The sequence below is a fragment of the Chenopodium quinoa genome, unplaced genomic scaffold (assembly GCF_001683475.1).
Source record: "Chenopodium quinoa cultivar QQ74 unplaced genomic scaffold, ASM168347v1, whole genome shotgun sequence".
NCBI classification, from domain to species: domain Eukaryota; kingdom Viridiplantae; phylum Streptophyta; class Magnoliopsida; order Caryophyllales; family Amaranthaceae; genus Chenopodium; species Chenopodium quinoa.
Window position 1 is genome coordinate 12,806,937 of NW_018743292.1, and position 16,365 is coordinate 12,823,301.

At 38.0% G+C, this 16,365-nt stretch overlaps 2 protein-coding genes across 2 annotated transcripts; both read right to left on the bottom strand.

The window, feature by feature from the left end:
* Positions 1 to 719: 719 nt before the first annotated feature.
* On the bottom strand, positions 720 to 2,572 carry LOC110737120 (BSD domain-containing protein 1-like). The gene has a single exon (XM_021917490.1). The coding sequence runs from the start codon at positions 2,288 to 2,290 to the stop codon at positions 1,040 to 1,042; it is 1,251 nt and encodes a 416-aa protein (XP_021773182.1). The 5' UTR covers positions 2,291 to 2,572; the 3' UTR covers positions 720 to 1,039.
* A 4,311-nt stretch (positions 2,573 to 6,883) lies between these two features.
* LOC110735984 lies at positions 6,884 to 15,928 on the bottom strand. Its single transcript, XM_021916152.1, has 6 exons — positions 15,868 to 15,928; positions 11,139 to 11,613; positions 10,603 to 10,695; positions 9,800 to 9,871; positions 8,134 to 8,362; positions 6,884 to 6,909 (listed from the first exon to the last, which is right to left on the bottom strand). Exons 2-6 carry the CDS (start codon positions 11,598 to 11,600, stop codon positions 6,884 to 6,886), a joined length of 882 nt encoding a protein of 293 aa, XP_021771844.1. The 5' UTR covers positions 11,601 to 11,613; positions 15,868 to 15,928.
* Between the last annotated feature and the right edge of the window lie 437 nt (positions 15,929 to 16,365).

The following is a 16,365-nucleotide window of genomic DNA, read 5'->3' on the forward strand; positions in this document are numbered from 1 at the left end:
AAAGAGCATACACGACCCTTTTATCTATCAATGCTTTACAGGCATTCCAAGATAAATGTAAGGAAGCAGACCAATATATTGGCAATAACGAGCAAAGACAGCATTTACAGTGAATCCCTGGTCAATTCTAGTATTAACGGGCCAAAGAGACTTCTGGTATAGGACTAACCGCAGGTTGCTGTGCATTTGGTGCCTTGGTGGGCTTCAGCAGCAGTGGTTTATATCGCTAAATGATTCATTATCTCATCGAGTAATAATAACACAACCCGAGCAATGATGATCGCTTGACGAGTTAAGATGCACCTTCCATATCCCTCTGTACACTTGTACACTTTCTGCTATAACCCTTATTTATGCTTCACCTATCATCAGATTTATCACCCTATATAATCTGTTGTACATTGCACTGATTCAAAAACATTCCGTGAGAACTATGAACGAAAGCAGTGAGGTCTGGGCTAAGGTTTTATCGAATTTACTACGACATCAGGTAGTGAATTAACATAGCCAGAACAATCTCCAATATACAGTTGTAGTATTTTGGTTATTACACAGATTTGCATATGATTCTTCTACTAAATAATCACGACAACGACCAAGCTATAATCCACAGCGAATCCATTATTTGTAGTCATAAAGATCGTACCATGACTCTTCTATTAATCAATAATTGATTGATGAATGTGGCACTCTAAGATAGCAATATTAGCAACTCCAAATTCTCTGAAAAACTCAACCCTTACTATCTCATTCAAATTCCAACATTTTGAATCAATATACTACTACTTGTTCTTGCAATGTACTCCGTATTCAATTTCGAATCGTTTATGACAAAGCATTCTTAGCAAATCATATACTTTATACAATGAACTCAAGGACTAAAACCACACAAAAGAATTAAACTAAATGCATATATTTGAAACTAAGCAATTACATGACAATAGACAATAAGCATATCAGAGCTTTCAAATAACAATTGCATTCTTAAAAATCAAATGCTCATGTAACCACAAAGTGTAACACTATAACATACCCTTCTCTAACTTTTCTTAATAGGTTCATCATCATCTTCAATATCCCAACTCAAATCTTCATCATCCTCAGCAACACTCAACCGTTTTCGCAATTCCTCCCGGTTGCTCGGACTCCCACCACCACCCTCAGTTTGCTTCCCTTTCTTCTCACCAACATCATCATCACTACCAAGATCCTCAATCTCATCCCAACCAAGATCCTCCTCCTCTTCCTCCTCTCCTCGAGACGGTTGAGTCGAAACCACTGTTATATCACTATCCTTACTCCCCTCTGAGGGTGTCTTCTCATCCACATTCTTCTTCTTCACCTCCTCCTCCTCATTCCCTCCCGTTTTCGCCTCTCCCTCATTCGATTCAACAACACCGCCTTCGTCTTTCACCTTCTCTCCCTTCTCCTCCTCCCCTACATTATCACCACCACCAACTTCTTCATGTTTCACTTCATCATCTTCATCATCATCAACATCCCAGCTCAATTCTTCATCCTCATTCGCTCTTTCGACTAATTTGGCCCTAACACTCTCAGCTTGCTCCAATTTATAAACCCTAAAATAATACCTAAACCAAAACAAATCATGATCAACCAAATTGGGAACAACCCTTTTATAAATCCCTTCCATAACCCCATTTTCCCTCATCAAATTCCCCATTTCTTCGCTCTTTTCCCCCAAATAAAACGACGATTTCCACTTCTCAAACTCACCCACATCCTCAAATTCCTCAACATACGTATTCACATCACATTGAATCCCCCTCAACTGCGCATCAAACCTACTATACTTCCTCCCATCAGTCGGATTCAAATTCAAACCCGGATTCGATCGCGGGCTCGAATCCGGGTTCTCAAGGTCCGAATCACTACCTTGAGCAATAATCTGAGCAGTAGATTTCCAAACAACAGATCCAATATTATCAATTGCTTGACCAACAGATTCAAGGGATTCTTGAGCTTTTGATGCACCAACTTCGAGAGATGAACTTGCAACCTCTTTGAAAACCTGGGTTTCTATCTTTAAACCAGAGCTGAATTCCTGCAAATCACGACGGTATGTTTCGATTACGGATTCGGATTTTGTTGCGAAGGTTTTGATTAAGCCGCCGACGAAACCCCATGTGGGTGGTGCTGTGGATTGATCTTCGGATTCCGGTTCGGGTTCGGGTTCAGGTTGAAGGGGTTGTTGTTTGGGAGACGATTGTGGTGATTGAGGATCGGGTTCGGGGTCATCGTCTGCGAAGACAGATTTGAAGAAATTCATTGTAGAATACAGAGGAAGGAGAGGAGAGAGAAAGGGGAAAGAGGAGGGGTGATAGAGTGCAAGTTAAAGGGATTTGGTTATTTTTTTTTATTTATTTATTTATTTTTTTTAATGATTGTGTTAGGGACTTAGGGTGTATCCTAATTGAAGTTAAGATTAGGAGATGGGTTGAATTTGTAGATTTGTAGGGAGTGCAATTGAAGTTCAATTTGGTTTAAGCAAAGTTTAAGGTTTAGGAATGGTTGAATCGGTTCAACTTTTTTCATAAACATATTATGGATTACTTATTTTTGTCGAAGTTAAAAAATATACTTTGTCTGTTTTATTTATAAGTTATAGTTGGATTTGCACATTTGTCGAGTTACAACTTTGACCATTAGTATCTTTTATTAGAGGTTAGTAAAATATATGAAAAAATTAATTTATAAAAATAGACATTATGGCAAATCCAACACCATATTATGATCATATTTATATATTATATATTGGTAAAAAAAATAAAGTCAAGTATATATATATATATATATATATATATATATATATATATATATATATATATATATATATATATATATATAAACGCGGAGGGAGTAGATTAGGTTAGACGAGAAATGTTCAAATTTCAATATTCGTTTGGTTATTGTTGTATGTCTAGGATTGCATATTATATCAATGAAAATTACATTGGTATAAGTCTTTGGAGTATATATCCTGGAGGCTAGGATAAATCCAACATAATTTTACTTAATACGAAATATGAATTAAGCAACAATAGTTTTAAAACACGTTTAAGGTTTAGTCTTGTCAATATATATCATGTCAGATGAGATTGATTCATGTTACAATACACTTTATTTCAAGTAAAGAGAATAAGTCATTAGGCTATGTTATCTTCATTATATTATAAAAATGACTAGATTAGATCAGAGTGCACGTGCAACTTTAAAATTTCAGATAAGATTACCTTAAATAAGGTGAAGAGAACGAATCCAAATTGATCTATTGCTCATATGTGCTAAACATGACTTAGATGTAACCCCCTTATGCTCTTCTCATAATGAATATATAAGGGGAAATTGTTATGTGTACTCCTGAAATTTTAAAAAATGCAACGATTTGTACTCCTAAATACTTTCAAATGCGTCGTGTACCCTTGATGTTTGTAAAAAAAATGCACCAAATACCCTGATCATCTAACAAATGCACATATCAATGACTTATCAAACAAAAATCATGCCCACACACTGACTCCCTTATAATACTATATATATGCAGTAAAACCGCCTAAAAGCATAAATTATATCAAAATTTGAACTACACAGATCATTCTAAATCCTAAACTTTTGGGTGTTAGAATCTGATTTATTAACTAAGTTTACTTGATAATTAAATGGTTTTGCATTATATTAGCATTACATTGTAATAATTTAATAGAATTTGATGCTCAGGGGGTCTCAATCTAACAAAATTACCATTTGTTAAGGGTCTAGGGTATTTGGTGCATTTTGTTACAAACCTCAAGGGTATACGGTGCATTTGAAAGTTTTCAGTGGTATGAGTTTTTCTGTAAACTAATTGATAATTTCAATACTAGTTATATTTTGTAAGAGCATTCAAGTCCTATTTTAACTTTCTAAGAATATCTCCCAATCCGAAAAAATCAAAGCACCAGACCCCATTTTAACCTAAGCGACTCCTTGGAGAGAAGGGGAGAAATGCCACCCCTTACAAAGTTGAACGCAATTGAGTTCTTAACACTTTTTTGTCCCTTTCTGTTTAAATGAGATGATTCACCAAAACATTAAGAGCAAAGCCGATGGTTGCCCTTTTCAATTGTGGTCATTATTATTACCTAATACCTCTCTTTCATATTTTAACATTACTTAACTCTCTAATTGTTTTCCTCTTACGTGATCCATCCATTATTGTTGAACCCTGTTGTTTTGAATTGAATGAATCAGATCGAATTGAACCGAAAAATTGAATAATACTTCATGATAATTATAATAGAAACACTAGTTGTAATAATAACACTTCCTATACATCAAAGTTAATTTATATTTGCGCTGATTCAGGATATTAAGGAAATTCTTCCTCAACTTTCTGCTTGCAGGATCTGTAAGTTTCTAGAGGATGGGTTACCCCCACGCACCGGCTGGCTGTGCGTGCTCAACAACGTCATTTCCTTTGTTGGATTTTTAAGTTTGTGTTTTTTGTTTGTTTGTAGTGATCTTTGTCAAATAAAAAAAAGTTAATTCATATTTACGAAATTAAATAAAACTAAATAAAACTAAATTAATCAAATGGATTTTTTATTTTATTTTATTTTATTTGTTGTTGTTTAGAGAGCCACAAGGGCGGGTAATGAGAATCGATCTCATATTACCTAAAATCGGATGAGAAGCTTTAAGCACTTGAGTTATCCCTCACTCTCAACTAATCAAATGTAATTGAAACAAAATGAATGAACTAGAAAAGTAAATTTACAAATAAGTCTTACAAGAAAAGTCCCTTGTCCCCCTTGATACATGAATACATGATACCCCTTCTAGATAATGTGATGGGACTTGAGAGAGTATACATGTATAAGTTATAAAAGAGTAATGCAAGATTACTACTGAATGCAAGAAAGAGATATATAAGTGGTAAGATTGCGTACTCAAACAAAATTTCAAACATGAAAAAGGTAATACTAATTTTGTTACACAGAGGTTCAGATAAAATAATTACATTGAAAAACAATAAATAATTAAAGAATAAGACTATACAGAGTAGAATTCAACATGATCTCTTTAGACAGCACTGGTTGCAGACATATGTGCGGCACTATGTGCAGCATTCATGTGCATATCGTGTGCCATAGCGTGATGGTGGCCGTGGTGATGATAGTGGCTGTTATGTCCATGCATGGCACGAAAAAAGGAAATTGGCAACGGTTCAAACCCCCCCAAAGGCAACGGTTTTGAACCGTTGAGTATTTGAGGGTTGCCAAATCCCAAATAAATTGGCAACGGTTCAAAACCGTTGCCAACTCAACCAATTGGCAACGGTTAACCGTTGCCATTAACCATGCCTCCTTTTTTTTTTTTTTTAAAGTAATTGGCAACGGTTAACCGTTGCCAATTGCTTGAGTTGGCAACGGTTAACCGTTGCCAAAGCCATTGGCGCACTTTTTTTTTTGTTTTTTAAACATTGGCAACGGTTAACCGTTGCCAATGACCTGTATTGGTTTTTTTTTTTTTTTTTTTGGCTGCACTAATATTGACCTGTTTTTTGTTTTTTTTTGCTGCATTAATATTGACCTGTTTTTTTTTTTGGCTGCAATATTAATAATAATAATAATTATTATTATTATATTAATAATAATAATAATAATTATTAATATTATAATAGTAATAATAATAATAATAATAATACTTATTATTATTATATATGATAATAGTAACAATAATTAGTAACATTAATAACAAAACATAAATAATTAATAATAACAATCGCAAGAGATGATATAAATTAGAAAAATGTTTCATGTATAGTACATAATTAATAAGCTAAGCCTAGGATTGATGAAGAGATGATATAGTACAAAAAGTATGACGATATTTACAAATTAAATGTGATGTAGGTCGCCAACATCTCCCGAATTACATGGAGTTCCTCGCTCGTGTATGGAAGTCCCGTTTGCCCCTTGCAAAACTTAGAATACACAAAACGTGAGTTAGTAGAAGTGAAATAATAATAATTGGGGTTAGTTATAGGTGACTAATGCTTGAGATTACAAGAAAAGAGCAAGTAAGATGTTTTGGGACGCAATTTCAACCAAAATGGCTCAAGTAAGGCCATTTTGGCTACTAGGATGCCTATTTTCTATATTTCTTGTCTATTGAACTCATAACTAGTTAAAATATGTCATTATCACTTAGTTATAGGTGACTAATGCTTGAGATTACAAGAAAAGAGCAAGTAAGTAGTTTTGGGACGCAATTTCAAGCAAAATGGCTCAAGTAAGGCCATTTTGGCTACTAGGATGCCTATTTTCTATATTTCTTGTCTATTGAACTCATAACTAGTTAAAACATGTCATTATCACTTAGTTATAGGTGACTAATGCTTGAGATTACAAGAAAAGAGCAAGTAAGAGGTTATGGGACGCAATTTCAACCAAAATGGCTCAAGTAAGGCCATTTTGGCTACTAGGATGCCTATTTTCTATATTTCTTGTCTATTGAACTCATAACTAGTTAAAAAATGTCATTATCACTTAGTTATAGGTGACTAATGCTTGAGATTACAAGAAAAGAGCAAGTAAGAGGTTATGGGACGCAATTTCAACCAAAATGGCTCAAGTAAGGCCATTTTGGCTACTAGGATGCCTATTTTCTACAATTCATGTCTATTGAACTCATAACTAGTTAAAATATGTCATTATCACTTAGTTAAATGTGACTAATGCTTGAGATTACAAGAAAAGAGCAAGTAAGTGGTTTTGGGACGCAATTTCAACCAAAATGGCATACCTCTTCAAGCTGACGTGTCTCTGTACAATGACTCATCACTATGTCATACATGAATCTCATCACGTATAGGCCACAGTCAACTCCGTTTTCCTGTTGTACGCACTAGCATGAGGAACAAAGCACATGAATCAAAATGCATAGCAAATAAGCAACATCTTAAGCATTGTAAAGTAAGAAAATCACAACATCATGGGTGAATTACCTTGGGTGCTTTCCATGTAGGACCTCGAGGAGATCGAGGATTTATCTTCTTCATGGTACTACAAAAAATCAAAGTAATAAGTTCAAATTTGACTAGTATAATCAATACATATGAGTTAAGATATGAAAAATGAATAATCAGAAGTGAAACAAACTAGATGCTTACTTTTGCAGTATGGACCTCACGAGGCGCTTTCTTACTTGAGGTAACCGAGCAGAATCAAAGTAGAAGATTGTGTTACTGGAAACACAAATCACAAGTAGGGTCCAATGATAACTACACACGAGACAAACAAATCAATAGTTAGCCTATTACAACAAATAAACTGGGAAAACAAACGAACTTGACTAGCATAATCAGACGTACTCCTCATAGTATGGGACGAATATGAACTTGTCTCCCGCACTCACTGATTGCCTGATACCCCGTTCAGCATAGTACAACACGTCAGCGAAGTTGCCTAAGATTCTAGTAGTGGACATCTGCTCAGGGCACAACCACCCAACTTGACAAGGAGATTCAAGCTCCCATATTTGCTCCTGGAGTGCTCTGCATGCATGATATCACAACGTTAATCGAAAACCAAACGAAAAACACCACTAAACTGAATAATATAAATTGAGTATCAGTTGAATTACCTCATGGATATTTGAATGAGGGAAATGTTAAGCATTGCACCACTTAGAAATTCCTTCACATCTTCTTTGAATAGCCATGCCGTTGCATCATCATCGTAGTGGAACATTTCCTTAGGAAGTTGGATTTGGATGGGGCTGTCATTAGGCAACACGCAAACACGGTTGTGCAAATAAGCTAACTCCTGAGATAACGATTGAAGCACCGTGTCTTCAACTAATGGAGTAGCTTGCGTAGCTGAACATCGTGAAGGGCTCTTCATCGACTCTTTTCCACTCACCGAGCCATGTTCACTCCTGTTCTTTGGCCCCTCCACCCTCTTCTTTGGAGTTTGGCTTTTCTTCGATGGCTAATAAGACAAATCATATAAATAGTTAGAAAAGATTTCCATCCAACTCTTGGGAAGAAAAGATTAAATCGTGAAATCTAAATCTTAATTACCTTGTTCATCAACCGTATCCAAGCAGTTGGCCATTGCACAAAACTACCTTTTGCTGCCCAGAGTGTAGTGAACTCATCCTCCTCCACGGGCACAGGTATTAAGATCTCCTCGAACATGGGAACCACAGAATGGATCCCGACAGAATAATGCTCGGGCAGAAGAGGTCGAAGATGGATCGTGCCTTGTTCGGCCGGTTGTGCACTACCATAGGCAACAACTTTCAAAGGTCCATCATATGATTCCCCCGGGTGAAGAAGTTCACAACGGGTCTCTTCCTGCACCAATTAGGAAGATACTTCATTTATATATTCATAACTAAGCATATTAGGTGTAATATAGGAGTTAAATCAAGACTTGAGCAAAAAACATGGAAAATGGGCAAGTTAGAACTCATTTAGGCCATTTCGAGCCGAAAACACTCTAAATGAACCTAAAACTTGTGAAATTGCTTTTTTTAGGTTCTTTCAAGCCAAAAATATTCATAACTAAGCATATTAGGTGTAATATAGGAGTTAAATCAAGACTTGAGCAAAAAACATGGAAAATGGGCAAGTTAGAACTCATTTAGGCCATTTCGAGCCGAAAACACTCTAAATGAACCTAAAACTTGTGAAATTGCTTTTTTTAGGTTTTTTCAAGCCACAAATATTCATAACTAAGCATATTAGGTGTAATATAGGAGTTAAATCAAGACTTGAGCAAAAAACATGGAAAATGGGCCAGTTAGAACTCATTTAGGCCATTTCGAGCCGAAAACACTCTAAATGAACCTAAAACTTGTGAAATTGCTTTTTTTAGGTTGTTTCAAGCCACAAATATTCATAACTAAGCATATTAGGTGTAATATACAAGAATTGAGCAAAAAACATGGAAAATGGGCAAGTTAAAACTCATTTAGGCCATTTCGAGCCGTAAACACTCTAATTGAACCTAAAACTTGTGAAATTGCTTTTTTTAGGTTGTTTCAAGCCATAAATATTCATAACTTAGTATCTTAGGCGCAAAAAAAAAAACCAAAACAAGTGCAAAAAAAAAAACGGAAACCGGGTGGGAAGGGCAGCGTGTGCACAGCTGCACAGCAGCCTCCTCGTTGTGCTGCTGCCTCCTGGAGAAGAAAGAGAAGGAGGAGGAGGAGGAGGAGGAGGAGAAGGAGAAGGAGGAAGAGGAGAAGGAGGAGAAGGAGAAGGAGAAAGAGAAGGAGAAGGAGAAGAAAGAGAAGGATAAGGAGAAGGAGAAGAAGGAGAAGGAGAAGGAGAAGGAGAAGAAAGAGAAGGAGAAGGGAGAGAAGGAGAAGGAGAAGAAAGAGAAGGAGAAGGAGAAGAAAGAGAAGGAGGAGAAGGAGGAGAAGGAGAAGAAAGAGAAGGAGGAGAAGGAGGAGAAGGAGAAGGGAGAGAAGGAGAAGGAGAAGAAAGAGAAGGAGAAGGAGAAGAAAGAGAAGGAGGAGGAGAAGGAGGAGAAGGAGAAGGAGGAGAAGGAGGAGAAGGAGAAGGAGAGAAGGAGAAGAGAAGAGAAGAGAAGGAGGAGGAGAAGGAGAAGGAGGAGGAGAATGAGGAGAAGGAGAAGCAGACAACAAAAACACATCACATCAACAAATTAAAGCAACACAAACTACTCAACACAGCGAAGAAACACCATTTCACAACCAACTTAACCATTTCACAACACAATCCAAAAACAAATATCATTATCCAAACAAGTAAGCACAAAATCACCTGTAGAATAGGAAAGTGATGAGGTGTCGGAGTATCAAGCCCCCTTGAGTTCGCATGTGAAGGAGTATCAATCTGCAATAGTGTATTGATAGTGAAACATTAATTAGAACCGTACCCACGTAACTCAGCATATCAAAACTTATAGAGTTGAATTCTAATCATTTACCTCCTGTTCTCCTTCTCTTCGTGGGTGGCTACTTGCGTCGGCCGGTGTTGTCGAGGAAAAGGGCAAGGTCGACAAATTCATTTGCTTTGCCCATGCATTGAACTCTTCGCGCATCTCATTGCGCACTTGTTCTTTAATTGATGCCACTGTGGCATCGAAGTTCTGTGGCGAGTTCACACTTGCTCGGGATCTTCCAGATTTGGTATATTCGGGACCCATTACCTTCTCCCATCCTAGCAAGCTCCCCCCAGCACCTAATACCCGTCCCGGATGGTAGGGTTTTCCCATAGCAAAGGTGAAGGGGTCCTTCTCTACCATCGGGACGAGCTTGCCTTCAACAAGCTCTCTAGTGTACTCAAGCTGTAGCAAAAACAAAATGGCAACATGAAGTTAGTGTTTATATAAAGTGATATACATGCAAATGAATAAGTTAGTTCACTAGTTCATAGTTGCTTACTAGCTTATCTGTCATTTCTTTGGTTTCCGGAGCCTTGATGGACCATTTTCCGGTCTTCTTGTCCCGCGAATGCATAGAGCAAAAGAAATCCCCAGCACGACTCACCAAAGTACTAGTCGTGGAGTCAGACGGCGCTGTGGAGGACCCTAGAAGCGCAGTGGGGTATACTCCTTCACTCACCCACGTATCCCTCCATTCATCATACGTCATTGCTCCCATATGATGGTGGTATTGCTTTTGCAATGCATTCCTGTAATTCTGCTCCCTCATTTCCTACATAAAAAGATATATATGTTAGTTTCATTACTAATAAAAAAGACGATAAATTACAACACAATTTTCATCAGAGTTCTTTAAACTTACAATTTCTTCTTTTTTACATTTTTTATGAACGAAAGCCTCCCAATCATCCTTCGATATGCTAGGCCATATTTGCCAAGGGAGTTTCTCTTCATCGATGACATCATCATCACTGCCACCTCCTTTCTTGTTCTTTGGTTTCCTCACAAGTTTCTTTGTGATAAACCGACGAACTAAGTTACACTTGAAGCTTCTGAATCTTGCCGCAAGTAAGGATTCAAACACCCTTCGCTTGGCGTACTCATTTGGAATGTTAAATAGACTCTGCAAGCACAAATAACAAACATTATTGGTTTGCCCATAACATAATAATAAATTGAAATTTTTTATAAATAATCACATCAAATCAAACTTACCCTGGTATCATTCCAAAACGTGTCAATCAAGCCTGTAGGTACGTCGCTCATACGAAGCGTAATGGGGATTTTGCGCGCACAAATCCCAACTTGACCAGCATACCGACGACGCCATTTACCTAAGGGTTTCCCTACCCTGTCATACTCCAAGACCATAGGACCGACAGGTTTCTTGAAAGCTGTCGTCGGACCCCTCTGCTTTTTCTTCGCTGGTGCCTGCACCCCCACTCCACTTTGATCCTCACAAAATGGCTCCACAATGGCATTATCGATTGGAGGCGCTTGCTCAGCTGCAATTTCAAAGTCATCTATCATTCTCTCCAATACATCTTGCGCCTGATCTTCTGGCTCACCCAAATCAGTTTCCTTGTTCACATTATACGGCTGGTCCCCATCATTAGATGAATCATCTGAGTTAGATTCAACATCCTCAACTCGAACACGGAATCGATCGTCCGCCATTAGATGTTAAAACCTGTCATTACAAACATAACACGTTATTAGCTGCTGAATTGTAAGGTAAACTTATAATCATATATAAATTGCTGAATTATAATACAAATAAACTCTGAAAATGGTGATGCAAGTTACTTTATTCATTTAAAAGAATATAAGAAAAATGGGCAAGTAATTCAACAATTTCATTCATTTTCACCTAAAATGTGATTTTTTTATTCTTTCTACGCCTGCAATTCAAACTAATAGAAAATATACAGTACCTCAATCTAATATTCCTTCATCGTGGTCGGATCTCATGTAATTGGCTTGGTCGTCTATCTCATTTGGCACATCAGGTCTAGGAACGGTGAAAGGTGCCGAGTCATCAAAGGCATCATATTCTTCCTCATCCTCGACATCTCCAACGCCAAGGATTCTTATTTTGCCGGCTAGCACAATAGACCATTTTGAGTCGGCAGGTTCAGATACGTAAAACACCTACTTAGCTTGAGATGCAAGGATGAACGGTTCCGCACTATCATTCAGGTTGCCAAGATCTACAAGAGTAAAGTCATCAAATTTGACGTTACGCCTGATATTATCAACCCACTTACACCGGAAAAGAGCAATCGTGAAGTCACAATAATCAAGCTCCCATATTTCTTGAATTCGACCGTAGTATGACAACTCTGCATCAACGGGTGATTTATCCTTAGCACTTGCAAACTCCCTTGACGATGCCACAACCGTTACACCACTGTTTTGGGTCGATGACGATTTCAAATCTTGACGCTCAGTCCAAAATGTGTACCCATTTATGTCATATCCCTCAAATGAGCGAACTCATCCCTAGGATCATAAGCAAGCCACCTTATTGTAGCTGTGACACTCTCATCCATTCCACCCATCACTCGATCACGAAACCAACTCACAAACTTCTTATTGTGCAACTGCATCAGTGCCCTTTCACCTTTCGACGGAAACTCATCACGTAAACTAGCCATGTGCTCTTCTAAATATGGGTGAACATCTGCAACATGGTGCAACACATATAGGTGTGCTTGTAAGAACTTCTCTCGATCAGGTGACATTCGTTTCGACCCGATTGTGCCATGACCATCAAGTCTACCTTCATGTCGAGAAGTAGGAATACCAATAGGTTCAGCAACGGCTATATAGTCGGCCACAAAATTACCAATCTCCTCGGCCACGGTCCCTTGAATCATACTTCCTTCCGGGTGAGCCAGATTCCTAACTTTATCTTGCAATGTACCCATGTGTCTTTCAAAAGGATAGCACCACCTCAAGAACACTGGACCGCACAACTTAATCTCACACACCAAATGAAGAATCAAATGCACCATTATGTCGAAAAATGAGGGCGGGAAGTACATCTCAAATTTGCACAAAGTCACAACCACATCCGCCTGTAAAGCATCAAGGGTACAAGGATCAAGCACTTTGCTACATATTGTATTGAAAAACGAACAGAGGCTTGTAATAGCTTCCCTCACGTGATTTGGCAAAATACCACGTATTGCAATTGGTAGAAAAACTTGCATCAGAACATGACAATCATGGGATTTCATACTTGTCAGCTTCAATTCTCTATTTAAGGATACAAATCTTTTCATGTTAGATGCGTACCTTGATGGAACCTTAATGCCATACAGACATTCACAAAACCTCCGTTTTTCTACCCTTGACAATGTGTAGCAAGCCGGAGGTAAATAGGTCTTCCCCTCTTTGGCTTTTCCCTCACTTTTCTTCTTCGACGCATCCGCGACCTTTCCCTTTCCCTTGCTCTTCCCCTTTCCCTTTTTCGAACCCATTTTCTTTTTCCTTTTCCTGTTCCTTTCCCTTACTAACCCTTTGCTGAACCCACAATTCTGGACGCACCCCCATCTTTTCCAAATCTAAACGTGCACCCTTTCCGTCCTTTGTCTTGTTTTGAATATTCATCAGCGTTCCCACAAGAGCGTCACACACATTCTTCTCTATATTCATTACATCAAGACAGTGCCTAACGTCATGTTCTTTCCAGTACGGGAGCAACCAAAAGATTGATTCTTTTTTAAAGAGAGCAACTGATTCCGCCGCTTTTTCAGATTTCCCAAATATTGTTCGTACACCCTTGACCCGAGCGTAAACCTCCTCACCAGTCAGTGGCCTAGGAGCAGTCCCCTCCTCCACCGTCCCATCGAAAGCCTTTTTCTGCCGACGGTACGGGTGATCGCGCCTGAGCAACCTTCTTGTCCTCAAATACACATGTTTGAAAGAATGATCAAGGCGTCTGCTTGGCGTATCATCAATAAAAACGGGACATGCCTTCTTCCCTTTATTCTTATACCTAGACAAGTTTCCATATGCAGGAAAATCATTAACGGTCCACATAAGGCTGCACGCAATGTGAACATCTCATTCTTATGAGCATCAAACACGAAAACCCCTTCGTCCCACATCTTTCTCAAATCATCAACCAATGGCGCAAGATACACATCAATGTCGTTTCCAGGTTGCCTTGGCCCCGATATCAAGAGTGAAAGCATTACATATTTCCGTTTCATGCACAGCCAAGGAGGCAAATTGTAGATCACTAAAAGTACCGGCCATGTGCTGTGCTGGGTACTAAGAGTGCCAAATGGATTCATCTCGTCCGTGCACAAACCAAGCCTTAAATTTCTGACTTCATCACCAAATTCCCCAAACTTCATATCAAGGTTCTTCCATTGCGGGGAGTCGGCTGGGTGCTTCAGCATTCTGTTTTTCTTTCTTCCCTCTGCATGCCACCTCAAGTTTTTAGCGTATTTTGGTAAAGAGAACAGACGCTTAAACCTTGGAATTATGGGAAGATACCACAACACCTTAGCAGGAGGTCCCTTCGTACCAGCATTGCAACTCTTGCGCTTGTAGCGCGACTTCTTGCATCTTGGACACTCCTCCAATTGTTCATATTCATTTCGGTAAAGAATACAATCATTAGGACATGCATGTATCTTCTTATAATCCAAACTAAATGGACACATGAGCTTCTTAGCGTAATAGTAAGACTTAGGAATTTCATTCCCATCGGGCAACATCTCACTTAACACGCTCAACAAGGAAGTAAAACTATTGTCCGTCCACCCATGCTTCGACTTAATGTTAAAAAGAGTAAGCACGGCTGATAGTTTGGAGTATTTTTTGCACCCAGGATACAAAGGCTTTTTAGAAGCCTCCGATAATGACTCAAACACGTCACCTTCAAAACCACGCATCATATCATCCACACCTTCATCCTCAACCTCATCCACATGATCATCCTCAAATCCCTCCTCAGCACCATCATCATCAATATGTTCATCATTCTTGTATTCCTCGTCCACACGGATATCATTGCTTCTATCATCATGCACATCATACCCAATAACATCCCCACTGTACTCTCCTTCTTCACCATGCCAAATCCACACATGATATTTAACCCTAAACCCACGACAAACTACATGATCTCTAATGATATCAATACTATGGACCACCTTCACATTATTACAATCAACACAAGGACAATAGAGGCACTCGAAACCCATTCTGCGCTAATAAGATGAAGCCGTCTCGCAGAACTCTTGAACCCCATTAAAGAATTCCAATGTATCACGTCTACCATACATCCATCCACGATCCTTCTCCATTAAGTAAATTGTCTCTAAACATGGCAATATATTACGAATGATAATGTATAATTGCTACATATACTATATATATAAATCAAATTCAAACACACACCATGCATATAACTTTCATATACATACACAAATGAATATATGCTTCCAAAGAGTCCTTATCACTCCAACCTTACCCATCCTTGAACGTTTACTCTCACTAGTGAATGTATGTCAACTTTCCAATTTTAAGGAAAATCCGGCAGCATTTCCCCCCAGTTCTCCAAGTACACGACGTAGGTAATTACTTACCCACATATGTACGCAGAGAACATAGTGATCGAGGAAATGGTAAGCCAAGATGTTCCTTAAAATCGAAAAAAAAAGACATACATTCACCACCTAAGTGAGAGTAAACGTTCAAGAACAGTCCCAACCGGGGACTATTCAAGACTTTCTCCTAATGAGAAAGCCTTGAACGGGTATCTAGGCACATGATGATTCAATGCAAACATTTCATATATTTATTGTTGTATTTAATTTGTCATTATATAAAACACAAATCTAATATCTAGCATGAAAAAACTTTTATTAAAACAATAATAGAGAGAAAGAAATATTTATAGCTTAGAGAAGTTTATAATTCATACCAACACAATGGATGTATTCTTTCTAACTTCCCACTTGAGCTTAATTAATGGGTAGTCTTCAAACTTAACTAGCTTGAACTTCAATTCACATATGAACCTATAAAAACGCAAAGACAAAAAACACATTAAAAGTTAGTAAGTATGTATACATCCATTAATTGAACTAATAAGGGACTATAATTAATTGTAAATTAGCCTAAACTAAACTATAATTCTTCACTTATCTAAACTAACCTATAATTCTTCAGTTATCTAAACTAACCTAAACTTACTTGAACTTAATTAATTGTAAATTCAACCTTGGTGGTAACAATCTATGCAAAAGCCAACAAAGAATAACCCAAAACATTATTGAATATCACAATGCAAGCTCAAATCAGCATAGTAATTCAAAAAACAAGAAACCCAAATAAAATACACACAAAAACCTAATTTGCTAGCTACTTACCTTGAAGTTGCTTCAATGGAGGTGAGAAAGCTCACACAGCCCTTCAATGG

What these genes read in the sequence shown, in the direction of transcription:
- LOC110737120 (XM_021917490.1), bottom strand. Translation starts at nt 2,290, where the DNA reads ATGAATTTCTTCAAATCTGTCTTCGCAGACGATGACCCCGAACCCGAT.
- LOC110735984 (XM_021916152.1), bottom strand. Translation starts at nt 11,600, where the DNA reads ATGGCGGACGATCGATTCCGTGTTCGAGTTGAGGATGTTGAATCTAAC. An exon ending in CGTTTTGGAATGATACCAGG is followed by an intron (nt 10,696 to 11,138) that starts GTAAGTTTGATT and finishes CTTTTTATGTAG; the next exon opens with GAAATGAGGGAGCAGAATTA. An exon ending in ATGAATGGAGGGATACGTGG is followed by an intron (nt 9,872 to 10,602) that starts GTGAGTGAAGGA and finishes ACACTATTGCAG; the next exon opens with ATTGATACTCCTTCACATGC.